The sequence below is a fragment of the Athene noctua genome, chromosome 3 (assembly GCF_965140245.1).
Source record: "Athene noctua chromosome 3, bAthNoc1.hap1.1, whole genome shotgun sequence".
Taxonomy (NCBI): domain Eukaryota; kingdom Metazoa; phylum Chordata; class Aves; order Strigiformes; family Strigidae; genus Athene; species Athene noctua.
The window spans coordinates 30,568,554-30,586,168 of record NC_134039.1 but is presented as its reverse complement, the minus strand read 5'-3'; the positions used below and the strand labels follow the sequence as shown (position 1 = coordinate 30,586,168).

Genomic DNA, 17,615 nt, shown 5'->3' with positions numbered 1-17,615 from the left:
CCTCCCTCCCAGTGCTAGGGACAGGGCGAGCCCATGACTCTACAGCCACTGTTCAATGAGTCATGGCACCAAGTCCCACTCCATGGTTGCCTACACCCCTGCCTTTGGCCAGTGTTTCTCTCACCCCGGGCAATACGCAGCACCCTCATGATCCGGATGATAGTGGGGTTAATTGGGAGAGCAGCATTGATTTCAATCTCTTCCAGCGTGATGCCCATGACAGACAGCAGTACAATGGCCAGATCCAACTGGTTCCACCTTAAGAAGAAAAATTGAAGATAATAAAGGAAGATGGAGTTTTTCCATTTCCCTGGAAAAAATAAAGTGAATTGTCTCCAGTTCACCCTAAATATTTCTTTATGTATGAGTTCAAGGCCCCAGTCTGAGTCAGCCTATATGGGCTTTTGCAGACAAACAGAGATTCACTTTGCACACACCCTGAGCAGCCAGAGGCAAGCCAGCCGGATCTGAAAGCATGGGGCTGGGTTACTATGGTGCCATGCGTTGACTAATCAGCTCAGCTTTTTATGACCTTACTACCTCAAACCAGCTTCATCATACACATTCTGCTTCAGCATGCTACTGGTTTGCCTCAAGGGCAGGAAAAGAATGGTTCTCTCTAACCCCACCTCCTTTGCTTTCTAGCCTAACCAGCAGATGCCAATCAGGAGGCAATTTTTGGACAACAATTATTATTGCTTTGTCATTGTGGTTCACAGGGGCCAAGGCTAGGTCCATGCTGTGCAGAAATGGGAGGCAGTCAGGGCACTCTGCTACCACCTCATACTCCAGATAAGGATCCATCCTCAAAACCTCCACCCCAAACCCAGTTGTCCCACAGCCACAGTAGACATAACCCTCTGCTCACCTGTCTTTGAAGAATCGCCGCAGACCAAATGCCACCAGCTTGAGGACTGCCTCCAACACAAAGACAGTGGTGAACAGGTAGTTGCAGTACTTGAGGGCGGTCTCCAGGGACTGCCAGCAGAAAGAGAGGGTAAAGAATTGAGGCAAAAGCAACATCAGGCATGTAACCTGTGGGGGGACTCGCTTGAGTGCCAGGAATTCAGTGGGAGGTGGGGAAGGTGCCCCAAGACTCCTACCTACATGAGTGTGGGGGCTGCCTACTAAGGGCAACCACCATCTGGCCCCTCTGCTCCATGTTGTTCTCAGAATTGATTAATGCTCTTTTCTCCTGTACTGCTCAGCATAACAGGGAGGAGGAGGCTATTGCAAGAGGAATCCACAAAGTACTATCAGCCTCCTCTGGATGCCACCATGTTAATGGCACTGGCACAACTATCAACCAGGAGTGAGGTACAAAGGTTACTCCAATTGTGGATACATGTCATCTCTGATGGGCTGAAACCCCTCTGTGCCTTTGTCTGAGGCAGGCATATGTCATATCTTTTAGCCATTGGACTTCTGGTTCTTTTATGTGCTGCCCCTCCTCTACCACTGAGGACCAGTGTGAACAGGTCAAGCACTTTGGCAAGATTATTTAGCAGGCCCTGGCAGCAGGCTGGCATGTTTGGAGCTGCATTCCAGGGGAAGGAGCTGAGGAGTAAGGAAGAGGAGTGACTTGCTCAGGAACAAGGGCCTGATATGAGGATGGCAACAGATAAAAGTTGAGAGTTCCTGCAGAGTAAAACTGGGCACCATCAAAGGCAAGGTAAAAGCTGGGCAGTTGGGCAAGATGGGCAAGAAACAGAGGAGCCTGGCAGTGGGTTTGAATGAGGACAGACAGATTCAGCTCCTGATCAAAGCCTGGGTTACCTTGAACAGTATCTGCTCAGACACCAGAGCTGTCACTTAAACCAAGGGTCTCCTGAAGAGAAAACTGAAATGCCACCAGGCAGATGTGACAAATGCTTTGTCTACATATGGAGGCAGAAAGTTCCTCTCATATGTGCAGTGTCCATTTTTTCCATCAAAGACATCTAGAGCTTTACCAGGAACACTGAGAGGTACATGGTCTCCCTCAGCCAAAGTATAGAACTCACTTGGACTTCAAGGCCCTTTTCTGGGCATTACCCCTTGCAGCTGAGAGGGGCTCTGCTCAGCGCTTTGGCCCTCCAGGTTCTTTTACAGAAAAAAGGTGGCTTAGTAAAGACATCCCATTACATGACACACAACCAGCCACTAATTTTCTCAGCTCAGGCCATATGACATGGGAATTGGACTCACATTTGGAAATCTGATGCAAAGCTTGAAGCTCCCAGGACACTGCTGCTTTCACCACTTGTCCTGTTAGGACCCAGGGGAACATACAAAGCAGACCAGGCAGCTAAATTTGGGTGACCCACATACCCACTTAATATAAAGCAGGAAGACTTAATTGCACCATGCTTTCCAGGGGCCTGACTCTTGCTTAGATGCCTTCTTTCTATTGATTTGAATGGATAAAAAGTGTCTGAGTAGGGGCTACCTTTCTGGATACATACATAACTTTGCCTACTACATCAACCCTTGCGATGTTTTAACAGTATTTTTTAGAGACACTCAAGTGTCCTATGTATGCTGGTAGTCAATGAGCTGTAGCTGGTACATCAGAGAGCTGTAGCAAAATAACATAATGACTAGAGGCAGGGTTTATCTCCATGATCTCACTCACCACAGGTTGGTTGTAGTGCTCCAAGGACATAGTGACCACGTTGAGGCAGATGATGAAAGTGATGAAGATGTCCAGATAGTGGCTGGTGCAGACCGAATGAATAAGGAGGCGTATGGGGCAGTACGTAGCATAGTACGGCAAACGCTGCGCCTCTTCAGTGGAAAGAGGGAGATGGGCAGAGTTAGGAAGAAATTGGAAGAAAGAGAGAAATGGGTAAGAAACACTGAGGAGGGAGCAAGCATGAGAGTGGTGATATGTTTTGAAAGAAAGGGGAATGAAGGTGGGAGAGAGAACAGAAAAGGATGGGTAAACCATAGGGGGGGGAGGGAGGGAAGGAGGGAAGGAAGGAGGGAAGGAAGGAGGGAGGGAGGGAAGGAAGGAAGGAAGGAAGGAAGGAAGGAAGGAAGGAAGGAAGGAAGGAAGGAAGGAAGGAAGGAGAAGTGGGGAAAAATGAGTAGAAAAAAGACAAGGAAAGGAATGCTAGAAACAAAATCTGTTAGTCTATGTTTGTGGGAATGACGCTAAATCAGCATTTTATGCCTCGACAAATTAAGATCACAAATGATAAAAGGGAGCAGATGGTTCCAGGAGAGGCCTGGGGTGTCACAGGAGAGAGGGGAAAAACTGGAGAGAGGAAGGGAAAGCATGCCCACAGGCTGTGAATGGAAGAAAACCATCAGTCTGGGGTAGTAGGGATGATTTCTAAGGACAAGCATGCTTTTGCAATTTTTATCTAAAGGTAATATAGAAAAGGACAGAAACAACAGGAAGAAGGCTTGCTTTACCACAGAGGGTCTGGGACCCCAAGGAGTGACACTGCAACATTGATGGAAAGAGCCAGGAACAAAACACAGGGGTCTTCCTCTTTTTTTTCCCCTCCTCTTCTTTAAATTTGGGTTTAAACACAAAGGATGGTCTGTCCAGGTCTTCCCCCAAACACCAGCTGGATTGCAGGAAGCCCAGGTGGGACTATCCCAAGCCCACAAGATGTACCGATGCGTGCATGTCCTGTGTCGACAGTGCACGTCAGCATGTGCACAGGGGTATTTTTGGTACATGTTATCTCCCAAGGGGCAGCGTGCTAAAACCCCAGTGGCTTTCCCGGAGTCCCAGCAGACCTTGTCAGCCACCCCTCTTCCCCAGACCGCCCCGGTGAGGTGTGTAGCGACACGGCAGTGGCGCGGGGAGGAAGGCTGAGAGCGTGGCCACAAGCGATGCATTTCGGAGACCAGTCCGTCAGGAAAGAAAAAGAAGAGGAGAAGGTTTTTCTCAGAAAACCTTGGCCTACGAACCGACCAAACACTTAGGCTGTGCCTTACTCCTTCGCTTCTTCTCCAAGCGGCGCAGGCGCTTCTCCTCCCGCCGGCGTGCCTCCTCGGCCTCCTGATGCTGCCGGCACTTGTGGAAGTTCTCTACCACCACCCCCACGAACATGTTGAGTACAAAGAAGCTGACAATGAGGAGGAAGGAGATGAAGTAGAGGAGCATCCAGGGATTGTTGTTGGTCACCGGCTGGAAGAGGGAGAAGAAGAAGGGTGGTCAATTGGTTGGATGCGCAGTGGTATGGAAATGATGGGGGTGGAACTTGCCATGGTGATTGGCTTCTGGCAAGGTGGGCTGGAGTTATGGAAATCAGGAGAGGGCTGGGAAGAGCTGGGGCTACAGGCAAGGCAGTTTCTGATTGGCTGACTGGATTTTGGCATCAGCTGGCAATTGATGGAGTTGGTGAGAGTCAAGGGCAAGGACCCACCTGCAGAGTCACCCACAATTCAGGCGCAACCCCAGCTGCAGGTTGAGTACAACATCAGTATGTGGTAAAATGGGTGGTCCAGGCACCAGGAACACCTTTGGCTCGCGGGCAAGTAGAGACCATATCCACACACAACAAAAATGGCAATGAGACCAGAATAGGAATGTCATTCAGGCTTGGAAAGAAGTGATGCCCTGACTTTGACTGGGTCTCCTGGAAAAAGCCTAAAAAATCAACATTGGTGTACCTTCTGCACAAGTTCAGAGGCAAATGGAGCATCACATCTGAGGTTCAAGCCTGTGGTACTGCATCCCATGGCAGGTGCCTACACTTGGACACTATCATTATCATTATCCTAGCAGTAAGGAATAGGGATGCAGTGGACAGCAGCCCAACGGTCCCTGCTTTACAGGGTATTAAAATAACCATCTGTGGGCCAGGAGGGAGACAGCATGCCCAGAAAGGCACATTGTATTGTTGCTCCATCATTAGAAATAGATAAAGGCCTGCTGTGAGATCCAGAGTAGACGGTGAGAATTACTGCAGAAACCCACTGCACAGCCACAGCTACACCTCCTTGCATGGACCAGGCGTGATCCTGATTCCTTGCAAATAGATGAGCAAAGGATTCAGAAGGGCCTTGAAAGGAACTGTTGGTTTGAGGGAGGTGTCTGAAGCAGGACATTAAAGCATTCTTCTGCCTTACTAGCCCAAGGAAACTGAAAAAGCTCTTTTTACAATGAAGTCTTTGTACCTGCTGGTCAACAGCCACAGCATCTAGTCCATTATACATAATATTGACCCAGCCATCCTTGGAAGCCAGAACAAAGAGGGACATCAGAGCCTGCAACATACAAAACAAAGCAGATATGGAGCAGGTACATCTGGCAGGCTAGGAAAAAAAATTGTGGGTTTATGCTCTAACACACACAACCTTGAAATACTCTTCCTGCCTGTGTCTGCATACATCAAAACCTGCTCCTTCCCCCGTGGAGGAGAGGGAGGGGGGTGCAGGAAGCCATGTGCAGCCAGACCCACCAGAGGAGAGAGGTTGTGAAGAGCATCTGTTTCACAGCAGGAGGAAAAAGAAAATCAAGCTCTCTGCTGCCACCATTTCTTTCCCCCGCAACCTGTAAGCATCATTCTGATACCAACTCACTAGTGACATAGCTTCTGCATGGATACCTTTACCAAATAACCACCCCTCCTGGCTCAGTGATGAGGCTTTCCAGGCACTGCATCTTTGCCCTGGGGAGTGGTATGTATAGGAGGATACAAACCCTGTGCTGGTTCCCATCAGAGACAGTGCCTGTGGGCACACTCACCTGCCCCAGGTTGTCGAAGTTATATTTGTGGTGCACCCACTTGTAGTTGGCAGCCACGCAGTCAGACCGGTTGGTGATGTTCCTGATGTCGACTCCCAGGCAGTGGTAGAACTTGCCCTTGAAGAGCTGCAGAAGAGGAGAGGAGAGACCCCATCAGCCCTTTCCCTCACAGGGTTCCCCATGCTCCCTGGGATGTGCAGAAGTGCTCCTAGCTCCTGAGATGGTGGGTGGGCTGCAGTGCTGCAAGCCAAGTGGAGCATAACAGGTAGGGAGGATTACCAACATGATGTAGAGCACAGGCTCAAACATTGTTAAGGACTAAGGGCCATCCTTGAAAACCCACACCTGGCTTTTCAGCCTTATCCATTGCCCCAGGCCAGCAGTGACTGTAAGCCCTTTCCATGTGACAGCCTTTAGGGCAGCCTTTATGGGTGCAATTAGAGCCACTTGCCCAAAAGGAAAAAAAATCTTCTATTCAGTCCCCAAGAGTAATCTCCTCTTCTTGCTTCCCAGTTATTTAGAGAGCTGATTAGGAAAAGAAGATCTCATCTGAGCTTAAAGAACCAGAAAAAAATCTCCTGCTTCTCAGATACTTCTTTTCTCAAAGCTGCACTGCACTTCTGTGGCTCTTCTGCCCAGGGCTCCTTTCCCCATATGGAAGGTACTGGATTGTGCATTTGTACAAATGCATCAGCACAGACTAAGTATAGTGCATTCCCTGAGATGGAAGTAACACCCACGCCCTTGCTCCTCTGCAATGCAACAGCCGAAAATAAAGAGGATTAAATAAAAAAATAAAAGAAAGTTGTGAGTGGATTTAGGCTCAGAGCGAGGGGGAGAAACAGAGCTGACTGGAGGCGGGGTTTGTGCAAACAGGTGCTGAGCTTCTTGCCCTTGTGGCATGAATGGATGTGCCCAGGGAGCATTGTGCTATGCCAGCCCTGGGCTCTCCCTGTAACGTGGACCTAAACCCTGATCCAACTCCTGCCAGGTGTGAGCATGAACTCCTGTCTCGGACATCCTGCAATGCCTGAACTTGCTGAGCACCTGGCTGTCCTTGCCAAAGGCTGTGGGGGCATTATGGTGGGAGACAGCTCACAGAGGAGGGCAGGTACAGAAAATTTCCTGGCTTGCCTACCCTTCCTGCTCTGCTTGGTTCCCTGTGCCTGTCGTAGCACCTGGGGGTACAGATGTCCATGGCAGGGGTGGGAGCATGGGGGTTGATTGATGGGTGGTAACAACCTACCTGCACACCAAGGATGCCAAAGATAATAAAGAAAGCACAGCAGATGAGGACGATGTTTCCTATGGGCTTGAGGGAAGAAATGAGCGTCTCCACCACCAGCTTCAGGCCAGGGGCTCGGCTGATGACTCTGGAAAGGAAGGAAGGGGAGGGGTGACAGAGAGACAGGGAAGGGATGTTTGGCCTAAGCTAAGCATTTTCAGCAGCAGTGGACCTCTGCTCTCCCTGTGCAGTGACCCATCAGTGGGGATCAGTCTCCTGTGATCAAAAAGCCTCTTCTGTCCTATGGATTGCTTATCTGATGAGGTATCTTCAGGGCCAGAGTCATATGGCTAAGGGGAATCTTTCTGTGGCTTATGGCTTGTCAAAGATCACACTTTGCCTGGCACAGGGGGATCTGACTCTGGGACCTTTCCAGGGGAGGGGGGCTGATGGGAAGAGGGGGCTGAGGAGGGCTCAGTGGGGCTCTGACCGGAGGGGACGTAAGGTGCGCAGCAGCCGGAGGACTCTCAGCACCCCCAGGATTTTGGCGCCGCCAGCAGAGGCCACCGAGACCACAATGTCAATGAGAGACACGAAGACCAAGAAGCCATCCAAGATGTTCCAGCTGCTGCGGAGATAAGCCTGATCCCCAAAATACAGGCCTAGAGAGACCACCTGCAAGAGAAGGGAGAGGGGATTAAATGATTCCTCTCCATGTTGCCTGGTAGAGGGCAGCTGTGGAGAGAGGGGGAGAGTGTGGAACACTTATCAACTCCAAATGACACTGAAATGTCATCTCATCATCTTTTCCATTCACCTGGAAGGCTACGAAGGAAAACATCTTTGGGGAAAGTGGTGGTACATAACTCCAGAAATAACAGGGCCATGATGTCTTCTCACCTTTCCTCTGTCTCCCTGAGTAACAGGACACTGTAGAGAACATGTAGGAAACCTTTACCTGCCATACCACAGACCTTGGGCAAGTCTCCCAGTCCTGAGATCACCTGGGAGGTAAAATCGGGCATGAAAACCCATACTTTGGCTCTTAAAGGGGTGGTTCAATTCTCAGCAGTTCTTGACACCAGCAGGTACTACACAAATTGCTGGCCTTAGGGAGAGCTGAACACCCTGCAAATCATGGCCCAAATTTTAGGGGTTTAACTTCAGGCACCCAGTTTTAGGATTCTTTACCAATCACAAGAGGGGAATAACAAGATTTCCCTATTGTTGCAAAGTACTTAGACACCTATTGAGTAAATATCTCAACTAAGAGCATGTTATTAATATTGTTGCTATTTCCCCCATTCTTCCTCCAGGAGAAAGGGAAGAGACATTTGACATCACTACAAAATCCATATCTGAAGGCGAGCTATCCCTCCCAGATACTAAGATCTTTTTGGATTTAAAACCTAGGATAAACATTCCTCCATGCCTGACAAGAGACTCAATTTCAGACAGTATCTGCCTTTACCAAGGTAGAGGGAAGGACTGGCACACTGAAAAGATGGAGAGGTTTTAGCAGAGTGCTGAGCAAACATGAGCTATGTTGTTCCTGACACTGGGAAAAGGCTCTGAGCTGTTCATCTTCAGTAACTTACCTTCAGTGTCATCTCAGCTACAAAAATTGCTGTGAAAATGTAGTTGGACACAGTGAGAAAGATTCTCTCCTAGAAAAAACAGAGAAAAGCCTTAAATGTATCTTGACTTCTTGTTACTCTGTCAAGCCCCTCCAATGAATTTGTTACCTTTTGCTTTCCTGTGAAGGGTCTGAAAGCTGCGGAAATAAGAGAGGTGACCTTGGCAAAGGTCAGTGCTGGGCAGATTTTTGGCTCAGCCCTGTGCCACAGCTGGGACAGGATCCTACACAAATCCACAAGAGCACAGTGGATGAGATTTGCAATGCATCCCACAAATCTGGTTTCAAGGTGCTCTCTGCCCCATTCTGCCAGTGCTGCTCAGTCCTGACCTGCTGCACTGCCCTAAGACTCCTTCCTGAAGGGCTGCTGAACACTGACCACTGGATTGTGTGTAAGTGCAGTAGAGTCTGGGGATCAGCTAAGACAGACATGCAGAAAAAAACATTTCACTTGCCAGTTTGAGCAATCTCCAAGATAGTTCAAAAAAAGAATACGTGAATGATGACGTGCTCCTACAGAATGGAAGTTACTTCTACATGTTTGTTCCCAGTCCCTGTGCCTTTTGCCAGTCATCTCTTAACTGCAGGTGCTGGAGGGACCCTCTTACTTTCCAAGAGGGAGGGAACTAGGATTACTGTATTATAATGTGGGTTTCCCCATTATAAGACTCTGCAGTGGAAGAACACACTATGTGAATTACTAATACTTGGGCATTTGAATAGATGAGTGGAAGCTGATGTTTAATGCTGAAGTTCTTCCAGAGGTAATACCCGTGCCAGGAACACTTATGAACCTCCGTCAGAGGTTATGCTGAAAAGCAGGTGGGAGGAAATGGTGCTCACCGTGCTTCTATGTTCAATCTGTGGTCTCTCCAGGGCAATGGTGATGCAGTTCAGGAAGATGAAGGCCAGCACAACGTAGTCAAAGAGCCTGTGAGCAATGATGGTTTGGCAGAGGAGTCGAAACCTGCAAGAGAGTTCCACTAGGCACCTGTGCCTTGGGCAGAGCAACGTTAGGAACTATGATGACAGAGAATTCAGCAGTGTGGCGATAACTGAGCTCTGTGACACAGTAGCCTTCCTATCACTGATACTGATGTCCCTTGCCATGGGAATATCCCAGGGTAGCTCACAGTCACTCAGAGAGCCTGGAACAGATCAAGGGCAGAGCAAGGAGCTGACCTTTCTTCCATTGCCCAGTGCCAGAGTGGTTTCCTAACCACTATCGCTCTGTGATCCTCTCTTGCCCTGTAAAGAAGAGGCTCAGTATTGGTTTTCCTCTCAAACTCACACTTTGTACCACCCCAGGGCAAAGGGGCCACATGCTGAAAGCTAAGGAGAGGCAGATAGGCTGGCAGTCACGGGGACCACACTTCTGTCCACTCTGAAACACACTGTGAACATTGCAAAGAGCTCTCCCTCATGACCTGTAATGACTCCTTTCTTTTCAAGGGGTGATGCAAGTAGATGAGAATACTGTTGCCTAGGGTACATGGACATTTTCTCCTAGAGGGAAGACCCCTTTAGCAGGAAGAATTTATCCCAAATTTCTTTTTTTCAGGAAAGAAGAATTCTGACTTTGCCCTAAAAGGTGTGATATGACTGCTGATAAGTTGGTACTGGGACTGAAAATGAAATGGAGAGACTCTTCTGGTACCAGGGGAGGAAATATCAGTATTATGGAGTCATTAATAATACATTCCTTCTCCTTTTTGGGTTAATGTTAGCATTCCCTGCCTTGCTTTGCTATAAATATTTATGATTACACAAAAGAAAAATGGGACGCTCCAAAGGGAGGGAAAGTCACAATAGCTACTTAGGATTCTCATCCTTTCTTTCATCTCCAGAAGGCTGTAGAAGAGGAAATGGAGGAGTCAAAACATATTCCCAGCTGGTAAGTTTAAAGTTGCAACCTAACATGCAGCTTAGGGCATGTGGCCAGCATGGCAATAGAATCCTCCCCATCTTCTCAATCCTCTAATGGCAAAAACTGCACAAACCTGTTTTGTGGAGAGAAGAGATATATGGACCAGTCTTCCCGTAACTCACACCAGTCTGGCTTATAGACTTCCATCATCTTCCGGATGCGAAAGCACAGGCTCTGGAGGGATGCAGCAGAAGCAAGTGTCACTGGTTACCTTCCCACTTGCCTGAGAAAGGCACTCTTCCTTTCACATCTGACCCCAAAACACCGCTACCTGCAGTTTGCCAGGTTCACTACCTGCCTTCCTTTAAGCCCCCAAACGAGGAAATGGACTCAAAGAGCAATAAGCCACTGAAAAGGAGGTAGGAGCTGCTTTGCCAGGGCCTGTTTACGTGTTAGCATCTGGTCTCCTCCCCACATCATTACAAATAAAACTGCTGGTGTCCTTTCTAGAGCAGGATGTTGTCCATGATACCTTCTCAGAACTGTTGCAGTGGCTCTCTTACATGAGGAGTGAGCTTCCTCGCCACCTCAGCTAAATAAGAGGACAGGACGGGAAGGCCTTCTCTTGGCAGTTAGTCTTGGAAACAATTTATTTTCATACAACATATATGTCTTTTCAATTTTGATCTGCTCAGAGACTGGGCATTGTGGTCTCCCAGGCTGGCACTGCAAAACTCACTTGCCTTGTCTCTTGTGCCTGTGTTTCCCACTCTGAGCTGCTGATATTCCTCATGCAAAGCAAGCTCTTGCTGCTCACACAGCCTGACCTTTCCTAGTCTGAAGAAATCACTGGCCGCACAGCTCTGAAATAACAGCCCCCGTATGACCATGCACATGCCTCACATGTGCCTTCCTCTCACCATCCACCGGTATGACTGCCTTACAGGCAGCCTGCAAATGTGGCTTGAGCTTGTCTGGGCCTAGAAGCTCTCATCTGATTGTTCAATATTGTCCTCCAGCTGTACTTAAAGCACCTTTGCAAGGTCTCCCATCCATGGCAGGGAGACTGAAACTTGAGGATGAATTTGAGGTTTCCCAAAGCACTGTGTTGTAATCCCAGGTTCCCTCCACCAAGTACTCACATAATCTATCTCTTCATCATCCTCTCCTCGTTCCTTGCGGTTGTTCATCTTTGGGAAGATCTCCTTGGCAATGCTGGGCATTTTACCATTGCAGTCTTGATGCTCACTGGCCCCGGATGCTGGTCCCATCTTATGGGTCACTCTGTGGCCGGATGGGACTGAGGCCAACTCCAACAGGTCACAGGAGCCTTTGTTGTCCAGGGAGAGTGTCCGGCGGTGATGAAGCACCCTTCCTGTCCCATTCGTCTCCCCATCTGCTGCCCTGTGCCTTTCCCCAGACAGGAGGGATTCATGCTCAGCAGAGGGAAGTTTGTGCTTCAGGCTGTGTCCCCGGGCCAGGTTGTTCCAGCTGGAGCGACGGCTCCCCCAGGCTCCGCTGCGGCCCCAGGCACCATAGTGGGAACTGCGGGAGCTGGACTGTAAGAGAGTGGGATGGGCAGTCAGTGACTCTGGGCATAAGGAGGGAGCATGCGATCCTATTTCATATCACAGACTTCTCCCTGGGCCCCTAAGCCAGGAGGCTGCCATTTTTCAGCCATTGAGGAAGTAGCATGGTGGGAATTTAGCAGCAATCTCTGTAAATCTGACAATAAATTGATAATGAGCTAGCAATGGTGTTGGCTGTGATTACTTTATAGCACCATCTGTGCACAAAGCACTTATGGGGAAGGTAAATAATAAAGCCAAAGGCCAGGTGCCTGATATTGTTACGTACACCAGCAGAGAGCAAGAATAAAGCTCTCAAAAAATCTGATTGGCAGCTTTTTACACTGCCCTGGGGTAAAGGATAACACAAGGTACAGGGTGATGGATAATCTGACACACCAACTTTGAGTACAGTCTTTGTAAAAGGAAGAAATGAGAGAAACAGACTGGTGGTTATAGTCTAGTTCAACCACATTGGCAACTTATCATGTAGTACACGGCTGCCAGCTCGCCTTGTTGAGAAATAACAGGGGCATGATAACATTGAGCACCAATGCACTCCTCCAAAGCTGTGTGTGTCAGTGGGTAGAAAGTCCAGAAGCTGATGTTACAACATGGACAAGTCTGAGATGCATTGGCTGGACAGCCAGCAGTGCTTGGGGAAGTGCTAAGGGGCAGCAGGACCTGCTATGGGGAGCTACAACTCAAGATATCTCTCTTCATTGTTACAAAAGTTTCTAGAAAAAAGCATCTATTATGGGACTTGGAAGCTCTGGCATCACCCAGATACTCCTCTGCTCTTAAGGCAGGGCATAATTTTGTGTCCTGTGCTCTAGGAAAACAAGGAAAGGGCAAGAGGACAAAACATGTTTCACTCTAAGAGGGAGACTCTGTCTCCTTAATGTTCCCTCTCTCCCACCAGAAGAATATAAAAGCACTGAATCCCACACTCAATGGAATATAGATCAATAACCTGGAAATAGACGGCAACTAAGTCCCACACAGCCACTTGCTCACTCCCCTCTGGTGGGATGGGGGAGAGAATCAGAAGGGTAAAAGTGAGAAAACTCGTGGGTTGAGATAAAGACAGTTTAATAGGTAAAGCAAAAGCCGTGCACGCAAGCAAAGCAAACCAAGGAATTCATTCACTGCTTCCCATCATCAGGCAGGCATTTAGCCATCTCCAGGAAAGCAGGGCTCCATCACATGTAATGTAATTTGGGAAGACAAATGCCGTAACTCTGAACACCCCCTCTTCCTTCTTCTACCCCAGCTTTATATGCTGAGAATGACATCATATGGTATGGAATATCCCTGTGGTCAGTTGGGGTCAGCTGTCCGGACTGTGTCCCTCCCAACTTCTTGTGCACCCCCAGCCTACTAACTGGTGGGGTGGGGTGAGAGGCAGAAAAGGCCTTGACTGTGTCAGCACTGCTCAGCATTAACTAAAACAACCCTATGTTATCAACACTGTTTTCAACACAGATCCAAAATGTAACTCCATACTAGCTACTGTGAAGAAAATTAACTCTATCTCAGCCAAAACCAGTACAATAATGTGAACTGACCTGGCTTCCAAAAAACAGGCAATGTGCCCATGTTAGAAGCCTACAGCAGCAGTGCAATCCTCCACAGCAATCCCCAGATGATGGCAGAAAGCCATAAGTGTGCTTGGATGTCGAAAGAAGGTGCAACACACGTTTCTACTCACTCACTCATGCACTCACTCACCAAGGACCGCTGGTCATAGGTTATTCTCCCCAGGGACATCACACTGCTCTTCCGGGACCCAACAGCAACAAGTATCTGGTCAGGCTGCAGGGAGTTGCATGAAGAGTTGGTGACACCCCCAGCAGCCACTGGTAGGTTGGAAGAAGGCAAGGATGGGTCCAAGTGTCCATTAGGTGTCACAGGAATTGCACACAGCTTGGGATCTACGTGGAAATATGCAGAAAGAAAAGAAGATGGTGGGTTCCTCACTATGCAGTGACTCTTTTGATGACTAAACTGTTTAGCATGTTAGCAGCAGCTAACAGAATACTAGCTGTTTAGCATCAACATCAATTCCTTCTGATTTAGGGTGTTGTGACAAAAGCAGTGCAAGCTGGGAAGACTTCGAAGTATTTTCCTCAGTCCCCAAAACTGATGGCAGCTCTCTTTGGGGCCAGAGAGACAATTGGAGTGCTCGTCAGGCAGACTCAGGCTGACAGGCAGAGCAAGAAGTCAAACCCTGGCACCAAGGGGAGAACATTGTGCTTCTGCATGCCAGGAAGACACCTGCATCTTCAGGTCTGAACGAATACCACTGTCTCTCAGACTGGCTATTTAAAGCAGTTAGGCTGAGACACTGAGGAAGAGACTAAGATGGGGGGAGACCCGCAGCCATCCATGTATTGGGGTCACCTTTAAATTCCTGAAATCATAGTCTTTATCTCAGTCTATCTTATTACATTGGGCCTCTTCAAATGACTGATCATTGACCTTGAAGATCCAGGACACCTTGAGAGGTATGTTAGGTGCTGTGGATGACCATCAGCATTTGTCGAGATGGATGGAGAGAATGGGTTACTGGATTTTAATGCCTGAAAGGATTGGAACAATCATTTTTGTTTGACCCATTGCATAACAAAGATCACATATCATCACCTGCATTCAGTGTCACTGCCATGAATGCACCAACAGACTCTCTAACCTCTTCCCCATCTGCCCTCCTAGGGGTTTGGTTGCCTACATTCAAACTCTGATATGGTACAGCCATGTAACCCAGGATCAGACTGCTGCGAAAACAGCTAAGTTGCAGGAAAGAGCTGTGATAAGCCAACACTGCTCCTTGCTGTGGGAGCTGCATTTAAGCTCATATCTGCACCTGTGGTCCTTGTCTGGGTTAAGCTGTGAGTATGCTTGTGCCTGTCCCTACACCTTGCTGATCCTGATCTTGTCTTGCTGACTGGACTTCTTGGCTTGACCTCAGACCTACCTCATCACTGTGGACTTCCCTGGCAATAACTGAACCATTGGCTGAACCTGGCTAGTGTCAGCGGACCTGCTCTGCTCACCTTGTGTGAGTACTGTGCCTTTGCCAGTGTGGTCCCCGCCCTCCTGCCTGGCTGTCCTTCCCTCTTAGCTCCTTGCAATCCATTGGGAGCAAGCTACTCTTTCTGCTCTCTGCCACCAAGTCTTTTCTGAAGTATAATACTTCCTGTAGAAAGACTTGCAGTCTTCAAGGAAAGACTTGGAGGGATGGAGACCCTACCTGGCAGTTTGTAGGCAGACTGTTCCAACAGTTAATTATCTTTCCTTAAAAATATGTGGCTTCTTAAAGTCTGAATTTTTCTAGCTTCAGCTTCCAACATTTACAATCTCATTATGCTTTTCTCTGCTCAATTAAAGAGCCATCTATGATCAGAAACCTCTCTTTATGGTCAGCACTTACAGAGTGTGTGATCAAGTCAGTTCTCTAGTTTCTCTAAGCTTCATTAGCCTCTCGCTATGAGGCAAGACTTCCAGATTTTTCTGAGTTCTTTTTAATGTGTTGGTATCCCCTATCCAAATGTGAGTCCTAGATTTGGACACAGTGTTCCTGAAATGGTGCCCCTGAAGCTAAGTAGAGACAGTTTTTGGTCTTAGTTGCTGTTCTGTAGGTCACTGAAGAATCACTCCCCTTAGCTATCACATTCCTCGGGATGCCAACACAGCTCTATTTTTCCACAGATAATGCCACAAACTAGCACAAAGTTCAAAATGAAAACCAGTAAGTTCTTGGAGATGAGAGTGAATTTTCTGCAGAATCCACTTTCTGATTTCTCACTAAACAGCAGTGGAGGATAAGGAAATGAGGCTGTTTGAGCTACTGTACCTGAGCCTTCCTGGACCTCTTGGAACTGATCTAACTCCTCCATGTTTGATGAACTCTGATCTTCATCTGAGTATGACCGGTTGGCATCACCCTGGAACACACAAATTTAGAAGCTGTGAACTCATACACAGAAAAGACCATTTGTCTTTATCTTTCATTGCTGGAATAACTGTAAAATCCTCCTTGGCAGCCAGGCACCAGTGTCATCACGGGAAAGAGTCTCGTGTGACCTGGGATGGCTGACATACTGTGTTCTTGCTTTTGGAGGGGCAAAGGACTCACTATAGTAGTGTAGGATCTGCACAGGATGGAAATTTCTAACTCTCTTTCCTTGCAAGGATTAACACAGTCATTTTATTTTATTTTTTTTAAATGAGGCCCACTCTGAACTTAACAAGAGAAATGACAGAGGTGTGATGCTTTGGGAGTCGTCCACCCCAGTACCCTTGAAGTATCTCAAATGTCACCTCTTTAGCAGCTTTTTTCTTCCTCCTGATGAGGCCTTGGTGGCAACTCACCTCAGCCTGGAACCCCTCCACGAGAATGGCCACCAGCAGATTGAAGAGCACGTAATTGCCGAATGTCATGAGAGCCACAAAGTAGAGGGATGCCCATGGTGAGGTGGAGGCCATGCCATTATAAAGCACAACATTCCAGTCCTCCTGGGTTAGGATCTGCAACCAGGAGTAGAGGCCACATAAACATGAAGGAAAATGTGAAGGGGATTCTCAGAAATGGACAGTGAAAGGATACACATCAGGCCTCTTAACTTCCCCATAACCACACACCCAACTGCTCATTGTCACTGTCTAGCTGTGGTACTGCCCTGATAACATTAGCTGAGCAAGAAGAAATTAGAGCAACCATGAGGGCAGCCATGTACTGAGGTCATGGTGTTAAAATGGGAGTTGCTACAATAGAAGTGACCTTTGCAAACTGTCTCCTAGGAAGGAAGGAGTGCCCCTGCCTGAGAGATACACCAGTTGTTTGGTTACAACATGCAATTGTTCTTTCTCCAAACATCACATGCTAGAGCGTTTTGTGCAGCCTTTTGTGCTATCGGGAGTGAGCATGACACTCTGCCATGAGTAAAAGCGCCTCCTGATCCTCTTCACTTTGCCCTGACACATAGAGAGCAAAGCCGGCTCACCTGAAAGACAGTGACGATAGCCCACAGCAAGGAGTCAAAATTCTTCCGGTCAGGAACCGTATCTCCTGTATCTGTCCTGAGGCTGAACTTGCAACCAAAGATATGCATTCCCAGGATGCTGTTGGGACAAGAAGTGGAGATGGTGTCAAATATCTCTGCCACAACAATGAGCTCATCTCTTTTTCTCCCAACAATTTCATGTAACACCACAGGAGCAAGGGGTAGAACAACACAGCCAGACCACTGGGACCTATCTGTGAAGAAGGAGCTGTATATTGCACCCCTGTAGTTCACCAAAACCCCTTGCTTTCCATCTGTTCCCCCTCCAAGCTCATGTATTCCCTCCAACCCTTCAGATCTGCTCACTCCATTGTTCTTATTTAGTCTCATTTTTCTTTGTCTCCCTACCACTGCAGCTATGTAGATGCACTGGCAAACTTTCTTGGTTGCTTCCTGCTGCCTTTCTGCCAGAGTCAGCCTCCAGACTCCAGGTCCTGCAGCCAATGTTGATTATCAAGAGATTTCACCTATCCTGCAATGGGACATTATGCTCAACGTGTGCATTTGGTGGCAGTATTTCTCCAGCCCATCCAGTACAAATCTTCAGCTGCTGAACCCAATTTA

General features: G+C 48.0%; 1 protein-coding gene across 1 annotated transcript in view; it reads right to left on the bottom strand.

Moving 5' to 3' along the window:
• The window catches only part of CACNA1I (calcium voltage-gated channel subunit alpha1 I), a 184,123-nt gene that overhangs the window by 16,107 nt on the left and 150,401 nt on the right, over positions 1-17,615 (bottom strand). Inside the window, exons 13-28 of the mRNA XM_074901371.1 lie at positions 16,992-17,109; positions 16,360-16,515; positions 15,842-15,932; positions 13,717-13,919; positions 11,560-11,976; positions 10,551-10,651; positions 9,394-9,517; positions 8,513-8,581; positions 7,405-7,589; positions 6,936-7,062; positions 5,690-5,815; positions 5,119-5,208; positions 3,934-4,126; positions 2,615-2,766; positions 869-978; positions 125-258 (exon numbers count right to left, since the gene is read on the bottom strand). Of these exons, the coding sequence (XP_074757472.1) occupies positions 125-258; positions 869-978; positions 2,615-2,766; positions 3,934-4,126; positions 5,119-5,208; positions 5,690-5,815; positions 6,936-7,062; positions 7,405-7,589; positions 8,513-8,581; positions 9,394-9,517; positions 10,551-10,651; positions 11,560-11,976; positions 13,717-13,919; positions 15,842-15,932; positions 16,360-16,515; positions 16,992-17,109 (2,396 nt within the window). The remainder of the gene's footprint in view (positions 1-124; positions 259-868; positions 979-2,614; positions 2,767-3,933; positions 4,127-5,118; positions 5,209-5,689; positions 5,816-6,935; positions 7,063-7,404; positions 7,590-8,512; positions 8,582-9,393; positions 9,518-10,550; positions 10,652-11,559; positions 11,977-13,716; positions 13,920-15,841; positions 15,933-16,359; positions 16,516-16,991; positions 17,110-17,615) is intronic.